At 43.4% G+C, this 14,586-nt stretch overlaps 2 protein-coding genes across 4 annotated transcripts in view; one reads left to right on the top strand and one right to left on the bottom strand.

Moving 5' to 3' along the window:
• The window catches only part of OSBPL11 (oxysterol binding protein like 11), a 43,266-nt gene extending 33,471 nt beyond the window's left edge, over nucleotides 1-9,795 (top strand). The window contains exons 11-15 of one of the 3 annotated variants that reach the window (XR_011337756.1): nucleotides 886-1,068; nucleotides 1,951-2,104; nucleotides 3,462-4,877; nucleotides 7,457-7,534; nucleotides 8,601-9,795. Coding sequence is in view for 1 of the 3 variants with exons in the window: in XM_069861498.1 (XP_069717599.1) it covers nucleotides 886-1,068; nucleotides 1,951-2,104; nucleotides 3,462-3,539 (415 nt within the window). In the remaining 2 variants the exon portion in view is untranslated. Of the gene's footprint in view, nucleotides 1-885; nucleotides 1,069-1,950; nucleotides 2,105-3,461; nucleotides 5,112-7,456; nucleotides 7,535-8,600 lie in introns of those variants that run through there. The other 2 variants (XR_011337757.1, XM_069861498.1) reach the window with 2 other exon arrangements.
• Nucleotides 8,415-14,586, bottom strand: part of LOC138722837 (TGF-beta receptor type-2-like) — a 34,735-nt gene continuing 28,563 nt past the window's right edge. Inside the window, exons 5-7 of the mRNA XM_069861501.1 lie at nucleotides 14,284-14,425; nucleotides 12,196-12,323; nucleotides 8,415-8,830 (exon numbers count right to left, since the gene is read on the bottom strand). Coding sequence (XP_069717602.1) covers nucleotides 8,618-8,830; nucleotides 12,196-12,323; nucleotides 14,284-14,425 — 483 coding nt within the window. The 3' untranslated portion in view covers nucleotides 8,415-8,617. The remainder of the gene's footprint in view (nucleotides 8,831-12,195; nucleotides 12,324-14,283; nucleotides 14,426-14,586) is intronic.

Here is a 14,586-nt window from a genome sequence, read left to right as displayed (position 1 = left end):
TTGTACAGGTAATTGCTGTTTAACTGGAGGTACTGTCCTTTGTGAATCCTGCAGCACTTCACGAGTGAGAATGTCTCAAGTCTTGTTTCCATGGCATGCAAACTCCGTTGTTTCTTTCTGGGAGGAAAGTTCTGTTTGAGGGTGGTGATATTTTTGCCCAGCTGCGCTCAGCAGCCTTTCACTCCTTGGCTCAGGATGAAGTGAATCTCTGGAGGTCTTTGGACAGGTCTTAATGTTGAGAAGAGAAACGTACATCAGTGTGTGTGATCATAGTGACACTTTTGAGCACTCGTACAGCATTGAGTGAAATGTTGCATATTAGATATTAAAAATATTCTTGTTACTGGCAGAGGTTTCTGTGGAAGAGACAGGAAAGAAAAGCAGTCCTCCTTATTCTTAGTTTCCTGCCTTGCTTTTTGCCTTTGTCTGCCACTTCCATGAGCAACATAAAAATGAAACCACCTATATATGGAAAGCACTGAGAAGTAAAAATGTGAGATAAAGTGCCAGCAGGTAGTGAGATACGCTCTTGGTAGAAAGTTCATTTTTAAGTCTCAATTATGTATCTGATGTGTTTCAAGTGGAAACGATCAGCTGCATACTGTGTCTGAACCATTTTGTGGTAGCTTTTCATTTTCAATTCTGTTAAAAGGTTTGAAACATGTTTAAGCTGAAGCCAAAAATGGAGTTTTCTGGCCGAGATAAGGAGAACCAGAGCAACAAGTGGAAGTCACTTTGCTATTTGAACTTCTCTGTACAAATGCAGTTTGAGTCACTAACAGTTTTCAAGACAGTGTGAAAAGTTTGCAAACTCTTTCAAAATAAAGTTGAATGATTGTGCAAGGAATAGTCATGGCCCTTTAAAAATAAAAATTGCTTTCCTAGAGTCACAGGTGAAGTGAAGCAGAATGCAACAAACACAGTGGTGTGCAGAGTGCAAGGGGAGTGGAACAGTGTGCTTGAGTTCACCTACAGCAACGGAGAGACAAAATGCGTGGACTTGACAAAGCTGTCCGTGACAAGAAAACGAGTCCGGCCCCTCGAGAAACAAGGACCGTTTGAATCTAGGTAGAGTATGTGTTTGGTATTGCATAACTCTTCTTGCCCTGAGCAATCTGGTGAATGCTTTAGGTAATCTGCAAGTGCAGATGTGATTTCTGGACAGTGCTTAGCAGCAGGGATCCTAATTTTATTTTTTTTAAAAGCAAAAGATAAGTGCATAATAAAAAGTGCAAAAAATAAGTGCAGGCAGGTGGTTGTTTATCTTGTCTGTCCTATTCATGGGCAGAGTTGTCTTTTAAATTCTTAAAGTGCCTGCTAGAATGGGGTTTCCTTATTTGTTTTGGTTTTAACAATCAACTATATGACCAGGCAGCTCCTGACAAGGGAGGTCCTCATAAGGAGCTGCTTGTTGAACATCACTTCCATAACAACTTTAAAGGGTACACAAACAGATATTAGACTGGCAAAGCCAAGACCTCAGAGCCATTTATAGAATCATAGAATGGTTTGGGTTGGAAGGGACCTTAAAGATCATCCAATTCCAGCACCTCTGCTGTGGGCAGAGTCACTTCCTAGCAGACCAGGCTGCTTAAGGCCTGATCCAGCCTGGCCTTGAATGCGTCCAGGGATGGGGCAGCCACAACTTGCCTGAGCAACCTGTGCCAGTGCCTCACCATCCTCATTGTGAAGAATTTCTCCCTAATGTCTAGTCTGCATCTTCCCCCTTCCAATTTGAAGCCATTCCCTCTCATCCTATCACTACATGCACTTGTAAAAAGTCACTTCCCAGCTTTCTTGTAGGCCCCTGTTCCTGTCTGCTCCTTGTTGCTAACTTAGCTATAAGACTTGGCTGTGAGCTCTTCCACCTGTGCTTGCACCATCATGCTCTGATCGGGGTTGGTTTTTTTGAAAACTTTTGAAAGCTAACATTAACTATTTGTTCTGAAGGAGGCTGTGGCAGCATGTAACAGAGTCTCTGCGGGATGGAGACATTGATAAGGCTACGGAGCACAAGCGAGCCCTTGAAGAACGACAGAGGAGTGAAGAAAGGCTTCGTGCTGAAACTGAAACACCTTGGTGTACCAAATACTTCCTTAAAGAAGTGAGTTCCCAAGCAGTTAGCTGTTGACGAAGGCAGAGGCAGAGCTGTAATGAAAGGGGCTTGCTCGAGTTTGTGTCTTGTCAGAGAAGAGTTTTTGGACTTAGATCTTATAGTTTAGCTCCACAGGATCCATAGCAGTAAGGTGACATAAGCATTCCCAGACATGTAAAGGTGTGACTTTACCCTTTGCTTCCCAAACACTTTTCTGTGGCAATTCCCTTGCAACAAAATGTTTGCCTGTTTTGTGGTTCAGTTTTTTACCAATCACTTTTTCGTGGCACGTGGAAAACAGCTTTGTGTGTACACCCAAAGAAAATAATCAGGAGTACTAATTTTGCTTATGTTGTGTGTGTAGGAACCCAAGATATTACTGTTATCAAGAAGGAACATGAGTTCATGTTCCACTTTTTGTGTTCTTGTGTGTTACGCTTTGAATGGAGATTTTGTTCAATGGCTTAACCTCTATTTCAGTAAAGGAAGTAATAATAATAATAATACATTAAGACATCTGACAATGTGAACTGCAAACTGCTTGGGGTTGGGGGCTGTTGGTATGGTAACTTTGAAACAGGTTTTCTTTGTGATCCAGGTGACGAGACCCTGCTTGTGTAGAGAGCTTTGCTGAGCCCCATGCAAGAGGGGAGGAGAACTTAACTAAAATTCATGCTGTAGTAGATTAGATTCTCATTATAGTGATAGCTTTATCTGTTAAATGGCAGTAATGTAGCTTCCCCTTGTTCCCATATCTGTGGTCTAGAAAGGGTTTAAAACAGGCTAAAAAGTGCTTTTTGTTTTTTTCTTGGTTTTTTTTTTTTTTATAGTTCAGGACTATGTTAGCTCTAATAAAGTTTTTTGTTCTCTAAAGCTGTGTTGCTATGATTAGCTCAAATTTAGATATTTGTATTGTTAGTATCTCAATTTAGAAGAGTTGAAATTCTCATGCTAATTACAGATAAAGATTTCAGAAAATGTGTAAACATAATCCTGAGCTATTTCGTTTCGAGGTAAGCAGTTGGGCTGTGTTAGAGTTGATAGTCCTGGACAGCTGCCTCTGCTGGCTTCTTGTTTGGCTTTTTAAAGTAATCTTGATCATGGAGTTGAGAAGAGTGGCTTTCCATCTGGGTTAATTACAAGTGCAATCCATTCCCAGAGAGCACTGTGGCTCAGCAAGGGTTCGTATGTGTTCTGAAGTAGTCTCAGAAGCCTCCAGTGTTGATCTCTGTATCTTCATCTGTGGGAGTTAAAGGTATAATCTGTGTCCTTCCAGTTTTCACAGTTTTCGGTCTAATAGCTGGGTGAAGGGAATTCTTCTGGTACAGTGTCTTTATTATAAACATATTTTCTCTTTAAATTGCAGGGGGATGGCTGGGTTTATCATAAACCCCTCTGGAAAACAGTCTCTGCTGCGCAAAGTCAGCAAACGGACACTAACTAGAAAAGCTGCTTTAAGATGAGTTTCTGATTTCCCTCTCCTTTTCCTCTGTCTCTCAAAACACAGTTATCACACAGTGTGTCTCCTTTTTATGTAAGTATGAAAGTTTGAATGAGCATAAAGAAATAAATATACTAGGGCACTTTAAAGCTATTAAAAAAATTATCGAAGTTGTAGAGACAAACCTGCCAGGTACATTCAACCAACTTGGTTTTTGTATGTTCCAAGAGATTTTATCTGAATTGTGTAAGATTCTCCTAAGTAGATCAGATTGCAAAAGCTGCCTAAGAGAAGGAACTGTTGGATTTTGGAGTGACGTGGGAACTTTTTTCAGAACCTGCGTCAAGCGCTCTAACAACTGAAACCTGCTCAGAACCCATGTAGTCAACAGCAACAAAAAATTGCTGCTTTTATGCCCAGTGATTAACCTTTTTGGCGAAAACTGGAGAGGTGTTGGAAGACGTGCCTGAAATCAGTATTAAGAAACAATTGGATCGTTACGACTTCTTTCTTCAGAGAGAACGCGTGCATGCATCGGAGGAATATGGAATATGTGTAGAGACTACCTTTCTTTTTTATGGATTTATAAAAGCAATTAGAATTGTAACCATGGAGAAATTTTTCCTCTCAAACATTTTAATATACTTGAAATAATTGACTTGAATTGGAAAAGTAATTTGAAAACTTTTCAACTCCTAATTTTATTAAATGTCTGAGTGACTTTGATTTTTCTCATGTTATAATGTAATGAGGTTTGGCCTTTTATTTTTTTTGTCCTCCTCCACCTTCTCTTCCCAAGGACTAAGGCTTTCAAAATGGACAGAAAACATAGTCTTGTATTGAAATTTCTCTGCCCATCTAACCATCTCAGAGGTGAAGTATCAGTGTTACAGACTGTCCTTTGGATTATTTTAGTTTTTCTCCTGTGGTATTATTTGGAACAAAGCAGTGAAATGTGACCTGTGAATACATGGACTGTAGGTCCTGGGTTTTCATCTTACCATAAAACAAAAGCTGATTATGCTGAAGACTGGGTATTGATTTGAAACACAATCAGATATCAGGAAACTGTATTCAGGTACAAACATCCTTTGTGTTTTTTTTTAATAACTATTTTATTGAAGCCTAAGAATTGCTGGCAATTAAGAATAGTACTTATTATGGCTTTCGTTATTATTGTAACTACAAGCTACCTTAATTTTTCCAACAGTGGTGCCTTACTCTGGTTTTTCTTCTGATGTAGTCTTCCAATCAATGTATATAACATCATCTGCCACTTCCCAGCCATGTCAATGGCTGCACCTGATCCTGCATCATGAGAGCTCACAACTGTGTTATCTGGTAAGATATTTTCCATGGAGAAGATCCAAACATAAGAAGGCATCAGAAGGTTTAAATAACCATATTAACTTTTGACACAAACTGTACATTGTGGGGAAAAAAACAGTTGGGTTTATGCACAACTCTTTTCATTCTCTAGTATGTTCTTTTTGCTGTGAAATGCACTGAGATCTCAATGCGAGTCATAGTCTGTTTGTGAGAAGTTGGGGTGGGGGTAATAAAACTACAAAATGATTCATTTGTTCTGTCTGCTTTCCTAGAGATCAAGTGACCAGGAGGAGTAGGTTGGTTGTTACCTTTTATGCGGGAGATCTGTCTGTCTGGGCTTTCCTTGGCCCTTGAAGTGGGATATTTTGGCACTGTGCAACTGAGTAGTCACTATTCCCCAGCAGAAGAATGTTTTAGGCCTTGCTGTCTTGTTTGTGCTATTCTATACAACCACCCTGTTGTGTTAATTTTGGATATCCATTGGGCATTTTCATGTTTAACCTGGAATAAAAATAAAAATGAAAACAGTGGGATTAGTTCCTCCTTGTTTCTGGCTCTGCAGCGCATCTAGGGCATGCTCCTTGGCCAGTTCCAGGATTTTTGGGGTAGGAGTCATGGTGGCAACATATGAATTTCCATGTTTCATCAGTGCCTGCACAGAATGGGTGGTAGAGGGACAGAAAATAAATTGAGCAAACTGTGTGTTTCATAGGTGTTTTAACTGTGTCACACAGCAGATCTGTTTTAAACGAACAGCAGGGGTTGTGGTGCAAGGTCCAGCTTTTAATGTTGTAGTGATCAGAGCAGAAAACAAACCTTTATCGGCTGAGCATATTCCAGGGATCAATTTGTGCTTATTAAAATACAGACCTGCAGACTGAGAAGCTCCTGTGTTGACCATAAACCCATTTGTGTTCCTTATGTTATCAGTCAAGTTACTTCTCTTCATCCTCATCTGGTGTGGTTTCACATTGTTACTTATCGGCTGTTACTAATCTTGTTGTGTAAAAATAGACCCACAGTTGAAGTAGTAGTCTTTTAAAATACATGAAGCAATTTCTTTTAACATGGAATGAATCATAGAATATTCTGTGTTGGAAGGGACACACAAGGATCGTTAAGTCCAAGTCCAACATGGGGATGCTGCTAGGAAAAAAGGTAAAGGTTTCCTTTGCTCAGGTGATCACAAAAACTGGAATGGCTTCCTGATTCAAATTTCTACCTAATTCTGGAAACGAAGGGCATGGTTGGAAACAGTTTAAAAATCTAGTCACTGAATATCCAGCTTAAACTGCAAGACGTGATTCTTCTGGGAGTTGCAAGCATCCTATGGACTACAATGTATGTATTTTTACCTCTGACCAGATTGGATCCTCATGCATAACTGCTGTTGTTTCCATCTTACATGTTCTGGAGCAAAGGGAAAGGCTCACTGCTGCTTCCAACGTGTAGATATTTGTTAGAACTACAGTGTGTTCAGTGAAGAGTGTGGCAAAATGTAGGATTTCGGCTTGTGTTCCCTTCTGTCCTTTTGGCTTGATTGGGCTCCTCTGAAGTGAAGAGCAAAAGTCTTATTGAGCTCTGTGTACCCTGCTCCTCGCAGAAAGCTGGGAGTGTGATAGGTCACTCCCCTTTACCACAGGCATTGAAGTGTATAATCCTGGAGGCTTGATTCTACTTTTTTTTTTTTTTTTTTAAATGAAAACCAAGCTCAGTATGTAAATAGGAGTGTTCAAGTTTTTAGGCTGTCAAGCCTAGGATTATGTCTGTCTTCCCCAGGAGAATTTGGATTTTGGCTATCAGAACCAGAGATGCAGCCTTCAATGTCCAGTTTGCATAGGCTGATCCCCTTCTGTCCTGGTCACCTGTGGAAGAACGGGTCAGAGTGTCTTTTAAAGCCTCTTAAACTGAACTTGGAAGAAAAAGAAGATGTGTTTATCAGTGTTACATACAAACAACTTGGTGCAAAACCTGGTAGGGGAAATTTCGCACTGAGTAAGGAAAGATTGGACAGCCTGGTGAAACTTTGATGTGTTCCTTTAGCTTCTTCGTGTCAGAAAAGCTGTTCCTCTTGGGTGTCTGTACAGGAGAGCAGTGGTTAATATACTAAATAAATAAAACCAAGTTAGGTGGGTGGAAAGGCTGTGTTTCTGGTGGACTGGGGATGTTGTGCTTCTAGAGAAGGGGGTAAGCTTGAAAAAAAATTGTAAGATGACAGGAGGTAGGAGCCAGCTGAGGGATTGGTGAGAGTGAAAGCTATGGTTGTAGTTGCAGGTGGAGTCTTATATTTGGTAAGTTGAAGTTATTTTTTAGATTTGCTGCAACCTAACTCATTCCATTTCTGTCCTTCTTCAAAGGAATTGGAGACAATTTAGTTCGAGGGTTTTAAGAGCTGTGGAAACAGCCCAAAGAGGTGGAAACAACAGCAAGAGAAGAAAAGCTTCTTGTATGAGCTGGTGATGTCATAGTTGTGCAGTTTAGAAAACCAAATAGCCCTGCAGATCTGTTTTCATGCTCCACTATTGGGAAATCTTGGCTCTAGAAAGCTTGTTGCTGTTGTGTGGTTTTGTCCTTCCCTTTTTCTCTTGCAGGGTTGATCCATGCTCCTGTGTGCTGGCAAGCAAAATATTCCTTTCTGATGCTATCCTGAAAGATACACCTTTGTGTAGGTGAGTGTCAGGTTTGGGCTCGCAGGGCTGCTTAGTACCAGGTAAGGTTTTTAGTACCTTTTGTTCCTAGATGGTGGAGAGATTAAGATTTGTACAGGGCTAGGATTCAGAGTGAGATACGACTTACCTGTCCTTAATTGCCTCTCCGCTAGAGAAATGGCCTGGCTTGGTCTGGTGGTCATGGGAGTTAAGGTCCTGGTTCTGTCTGATCATGTTCCTTCAGGTTGAGTTAACTGCACAGGGGCATGACAGAGTTGCAAGAAGAATTAGCCTACGCGTTTCCATTGGTGGTATTACTGTGGCACAGATCTGTTGGTTAGAGATAACTGGAAATTGGGTTGATACGGGGGAAAAAGTTGTCTTGATAACCCTGTATGGAGACTTCTTGGAGTAAAACAGTAGTGTCTACACCAGTGACTTTTTTTTTCTATTGAAGAAACCTCATGCACCCTCCTGAACTATCCATTACCTCCAGGAATTCCCCAGTGAAAGGTGTGCTGGAGTCACAGCAAATCAGGCTTTTGCAGGCTGGATTATCGGGTATCTTTACAGTATATAAAGGGCTCTTTGATCAATGAATAATTTTCTTGGGTGCCAGCATGTGTTCCACTAAGGATGTGTAATAGCTCAAGTGTCTTTGGTTTTTTTTCTGTTGCCACAAGAGGTTTGTGTGTGTGCAGAGGGCATTAAAAAGGGAAAATTGAAAACTGTCTTGATCTCTGCAGAATAAGCAGTTAGAGAAACATGTAATGGCAGTGTGGAAGGATTTTAAAAGATAGATATGGAATTCTGGTACTTCTTAATAAAAGATTAAACATTATTATTTTAAAAATAAGAAAAGGAATGTTTTGTATCATTATACATTTAAAGTACGTACAAAATCAGTTCGTACATATTGTTGCACTTTAACCAAAGTATTGATTCCACAGTTCACTGTGACTGGGAGGAGACAGATCTTATAAATAAGTTATGTACTAGATCTTAGTTCAATTTTTGAAAAATGAAGCGAGGGTTTTTCCCCATGAGCTAAATGCTTCTTGCTTATCTTCTCATTTCTCACAATAAGGCTTTCTGCCTGCTTTGTCACTGCGTATTTCTGCTCCCGTCACTGTCCTGGTGCTCCCCGCCTGGAGAAGCTGTTTTGCTGGCCTCGTTGTCCATGTTGTTGTTGAGGATGTCATCGCAATCCATCTGTGCCATCAGGTTGAAGCGCTCGGCCACGCAGTGGGCGGTGAGACGTGCCTCGGGGTCGTGGTCCCAGCACTCCGTGATGGTGTCACACAGAAAATGCATTCCCTGCATGCAGAAGGGCTGAAATTAAGATCTGAAGGCATGAGGAAGAGGAGGTAGAAGCTGATCTAAAACAATTGCAGTATTTTACTGTACCTTTGACAGCTTTCTGCAGAAACACCTTTTTTTGGCGCTGTTTTTGCACAGGAGGAAACAGCCTTGGGGAGCTGTGGCAAGTGTCAGTGCTTGCACTGTTACTGGCACTGCTTGTTTTTACGGCAGCAGCCTCGGCTCACCCAGGATCTGATCCCAAGAGTTATCCGTGCTCCCTGGAAATCCTCCCAATCCTCCCTGGAACTTGATTTGTGTTGACTGTGGGAATTAAATAAGGACCAGAAGGAAATAGGCTGTCCATCCCTTGCCTCAGCCTGTTCAGATTCAGGGCATACTAAAATCAGGAGGGACAGGAGAGGTGCAGATAGGCAAGTTTGGCTATATGGCTGGCAGCTGAGCCCAGGTCTCTGGGATTCAAACCTGTGCTCTGGCTGTTGCACCTAGATGGAGGGGAGGCTTGGGGGTTTTGAAGGCAAATTTGGAATTAAGCTTCTTAAATATGACTTCTTGTTCTAGTGGCTTTCTGAAAGGGTGCACCGTGCCAGAGAGTCATTGCAGTGTGCAGCTGAACTTTGTTTTCTCACCACAAAATCATGTCCTGTTTTATGGTGGGATTGGGTGCTGCTCGGTGTGCTCCACAACCCGTTTGGCCCCTCTCAGTTACAACAGTTATGTCTCCCAGTAATATATGTTCTCTGCTTGTGCGGCGTTCTGAAAAGAGTCCCAATATTATGGGCTTGGAAGCAAAACTATAGTATTCAGCTGGTATTTTTCCCACTTTAAAGCTGGCAGCAGCAGCTGGGTTGAACTTGCCTTTGCATACATCATTAGTATCGTGTTATTGCTTTCTGCATTGTCAGCTGAGGTTGAAACAGAGTGGAAAAATCATTACTCTCAATAAAGCTTCACGTTTTTCAGTGGCTTTTGTGTATTTTTAGTTTGCATTTAAGAGAACCCAGAAGTCTGATATGCACCGACACAAAAGAAAAATATAAGTCCTATGGAGATGTCCCATCAGTGGCATCTGTCCTGTGCCTCACTCTGAATTTGCTGCTAAAGTTTGCTGTACTAAACTTTCCATAATGAGCACAGATTAGAAAGGACAGGAGTGTGCAGTAAAGCTGACAGATGGTGCATTTCAGTGCCTCTTACGTCACTCGTTTTTTAGCTTAGTTGAAAGGATTTGAAGGTAATTGATTAACATGCAAAAATGAGCTAGCTTAGCTGAGGCTTTTAAAATAAGCCTTTTCTCAAACAAATGATGGGACTGACATGCGATTCAGTCATATTTTCTGTGCTTAATTTTGCCCTGAAATAGTTACATTTGTTTGCTATTTACCGTGTAAGTAGTGATGATGCTCTTTTGTGTGGTACAACTGGAACATCTTGTCATGCTTACAGAATGGACTTAGTTTGGGTTTTTGTATTAGATATCTCAGATTTCCAAAGGATGCTTATTTTTCCAAGTATATTTTTAGTGGCAATATTGACTTAAGCTCCCACTGCTCCTTCGTGTCCTGCACCAACCCTTTAGCTGGTACAACAGTCTGTTCAGCTGCTTTATGAACCAGAGCCAGCATTTCACCTGGTCTAAACAACCACTTTTTTGGGGTTTTTTTTTTTGAAATGTGGTGGGGTGTGAAGCAAGGTAGAAGCTTGGGCTCGAGGTGTTTGTAAGTTATCTGGAGAAATGTGGGGATGAATTTCTTCAATGGGCTTTATTGTGCAGCCTTGCAAACAGCTGCCTGGGAGCTGGTAATGGGCAGTGAGTCAACTCTATGAGGGAAATTCATGCTTTTGCCTGCTGAAAATCTTAAAACTGTGGCCAACGATGCAGTTCCTCGCTTGAACGAGAGGGATCCTGATGGTTGAAATGTGAGAGTAGCGTTTGGAGCTCAGGATCAAACTTCTCGTCGATGGGAACATCTGTGGGTGCTTCCAGTTCAGGTAAGCAACTTGCCACCCTCTTTTTATGTCACCCAACTCTTCCAGAAGAAGCTGCTGTCCCCTGGAGTGGCACAAACCAGTGGCTTTCTGCTGCTTCCCAGCAGATGGTGCTGCCTTATGCTGCTTCTTGGGCAGACTGGTTACAAAATGCCTGGACTATGAAGCCAGGCTTCGAAGTAGATGCTTATTAGATCAGAGCAAACTTTCAGGAGCACAACCTGGCTTTTCTGTTCCTCTTCCCTAGTGAACATGAGGTGGTCTAATAAACACCATCTTACAAACCTCGCTCTGTGCATGTGCTAGATCAGCCCAAATACAGCAACGTTATTTCTCAGAGGTGATTGCGGTGTAGTTATGGACAGGAGCTATCAGAGTGTGATTTCTTACAACTCGAGCCTCTCTCTATTTTTCCCTGTGGCTTCAAAGTTTAGCAGAGACTCTGGGAGGTGAATGTCTGTGATGAATACTCAAAGCCTTAAAATATGTAGCATTGCTGATTGAGGTTCCACTACTTGCCTTTATAAAGGAAAAAGGCTGCATGAAGTTCAGAAGTGGACTTGCCAACTGATAAACTCACTAATGTTCCAGTGGAACCTGCGGATTCACTTGGTGCTGTTTGCAGCTTTGGTTGGTCAGGTCAGTTGTGAGTTTTTGGACAAACATGGTTTTGAGAGGAGATATTTTAGGGAACACGTGGCCTTCTAAGATCATGAAATTGCATCTTGGAATTGTTCTTGGAAAACCTGCCTTTATATGCCAGCCAGGCAGAGTGAAAGCAGTAAGAACATGTTTTTGGGGGAATACTGAAAAGTGATGCACTGAACATTGCAAGGTCCTGTGGGTTCTGTGAGCCAGCAGGCTCAATGTTTCTGCCCGTTTGGTTTGGGGTTGTTTTTCAGATTAATTGAATTGTTGATCCGCAGATGGTGGTTTTCCACCGGATGTAAAATTTAAGAAGTACCAAAGTCAGGCAAGATTTGACAATCATGGTCAGTGTGCCTGTTACCCTTTGTGTCTTCAATTCGTGGAAGAAAGTACTGGACTTGAGGGAGAGAGGACCATGTCAGGGCTAGGAGGTAGCTGTGTTTCTGGAGCTTGTTGTTCTGGGTGTGCTCAGGGGTGGCTTCGACAGAGCATGTCTCATTGTTGCTGAGGTTATTTCTGTTCTAGAGTGCAGTGTTGTGCTTTCTATGCTGAAATGCTGTGCTTTCAGACTCTGAGGTGCTCAGCCAGATGAGAAGGAGCTGTAAGTAGGGGCCAGGAGTTCTTTCTGCTTTTGCTTTGATTGCAGCTGTAATGATTTTGGGGCTGGGATACTGAAGTGGGACAATGTGGGTTGCTCTTTTCTGAACCAGCTACTCCCAGCTTACCTGATGTACCAGCCAGCTGCTCGGGATCTCGGGGCGTCCTCTGCCATGCAGCACAATGTCCCTCATGGTATCCACACAGGGCTGCTCCTGGACTTTTGACCCAAAAGGCAGCTCATAATTCTTTACCTCTGCAAGGAAGCAACAGCAGCATTATAGGGTATTTTTCATGCATTTGCTACTTTGCTTTGATATAGTCCATTGGATGAGAATAAATTTGTCTTTATCAATCTGCAAAAATAAATGGATCTATAAACAACTCAGAATTTGAACGTAGAAATGTATTTCTGGGTTTTCATGTAGGGGTTTTCAGAGACATGACCAAGGAGCTGTCTGACCACCTTCCTGAATGCAAGAGATGTGCTACAGAGGATTTGGCCGGTCTTTGGGTGAGATGTATTTTCATAGAATCACAGGATGGTTTGGGTTGGAAGGGACCTTAAAGCCCCCTGGGCAGGGACACCTCCCACTGGATCAGGTTGCTTGAGCCCCATCCAACCTGGCCTTGAACACCCCCAGGGATGGGACATCCATGACTTTTCTGGGCAACCTGTGCCAGGGCCTCACCATTCTCATGTTAAAAATTTATTCCTAATATCTAATGTAAATCTCCCCTCTTCCAGCTTAAAACCATCACCCTTCATCCTATCCCTGCATTCCCTGATGAAGAGCCCCTCCCCAGCATTCCTGTGGGCCTCTTTAAGTACTGGAAGGCTGCTATGAGGTCTCCTCAGACCTTTCTCTTTTCCAGGCTAAACAATCCCCACTCTGTCTGTCCTTGTATGAGAGGTGGTCAAACCCTCTGGTCATCTTCGTGGCTCTCTTCTGGACTTGCTTTAACAGGTCCATGTCCTTTCTGTGCTGAGGACTCCAGAACTGAACGCAGGACGCCAGATGAGGTCTGGCAAGAGTGGAGTAGAAGGGGCGAACCCCCTCCCTTGAGACTCATACTTCTCTTGCTGCAGCCCAGGATACAGTTGGCTTTCTGGGCTGCAAGCACACATTGCTGACTCATGTTGAACTTCTTATCCACTGAACACCCCAAAGTCTCTCTCTTCAGGGCTGCTCTCAGTCCATTCTCTGCCCTTCCTGTGTTTCTGCTTAGGATTGTGTTCTGAGCAGGTAAAATGCGTTTGTTGCACAGGTGAAAGATGGGAGAGGGAACCATGGTATTGGCATCCAGACTCCTGCTCTGGGTGTGGATCAGGTTAGAGGAGAAATGGTCCTACCAGAAGGGCAGCCCTATGTCTTGGGAGGCCAAGAAGAAACTACCTGTTACAGAGGTGAGTGACCACCCTGGTGTATACCAGCTCCTGCCTGGATGTGGATGCAGGTGAATTCTCAATAGGGGAGGGATGGTGCAGGACATTGGCTTAGGAGCAAATAATGCATGGAGCATCTGAGCCAGGCAAGGGTCTCCCTCTGCCAAGTGTGAGGCGTGCAGGGCAGCTGGGGCAGCTTTCTTGCCAAGGTCTGGAGCTTCTTGCAGCTCCTTGGGCTTGTATTACGAAGAGGTGGGATGGGGAAGGAACCAGAGTGAGCTAAAAAGGGAAGGGAGCAGGCAGGGGCCAACAGAAGGGCAGTTAATTAAATGTTTCACTACATGCAATTTCAGATGCCAGAATGTGGCTCTGAGAAGTTGAAGGGGGGATGTGGCTCTGTTGGCTGCTGGAGTTTGCGAGTCCCCATTGCAACATAAACTATGGTGTTGTCTGAAAAAGAAAAAAAAAGTGCTTGTGGCCAGTGAGGGGAGGCAGCTTTGGCTCTTCCTGCTTGGTTTGCTTTGTATTGCCAGCCCTGACTGGGATGTGGCTCGGCGGCTGGCTGGCTTTAAGTGTGGGAGGACCAGTTGACCCCCTGGGGTCCTGTCCTGCTCCTCAGCCACTGAGCTGTCCTGATGGAGCTGCAGCACGCAGGGCAGGCAGCCATGGGAGAGGATCTGCCGCCAGGTCTCTGCAGGGGTGCTGAGAGCCAAGCCACCCTAGATCAGGTCCCGTGCTGCTGAGGACGTGAGGGTGAGCTGTGTCCCTGTAAGGGGAGGAAGGGAGCAAAAAGGCACATGGCAACCCCGGTCCGGTGTGATGCTCCTACCTCCTACCACTTCACATCTGGAGGCCATTTCCCACAGAACGAGGGCCATGGAGTAGACGTCCATCTGCTTGAACGACTCCAGGTCTTCCAGGTTCACTCTGGACTCCAAGACCTCTGGGGCCATGTACCTGGCGGTGCCCACCTGCCCGCAAAGAAGAGAGAGGCATTAGCAGACATGGATGAGAACTTGAGCCACAGGATGACCGGGGTGGCTCGCAAAGGGTCCCCCCGAGGAGGACCAGCTGTAGAGACACAGGAATATCCTCAACCCCAGGTTATTAAATGATATGGTCCCTCCCATCA

This window comes from Phaenicophaeus curvirostris, chromosome 7, assembly GCF_032191515.1.
Source record: "Phaenicophaeus curvirostris isolate KB17595 chromosome 7, BPBGC_Pcur_1.0, whole genome shotgun sequence".
NCBI lineage: Eukaryota > Metazoa > Chordata > Aves > Cuculiformes > Cuculidae > Phaenicophaeus > Phaenicophaeus curvirostris.
The sequence above is the reverse complement of the archived record's forward strand: the minus strand, read 5'-3'. Positions and strand labels throughout refer to the sequence as shown.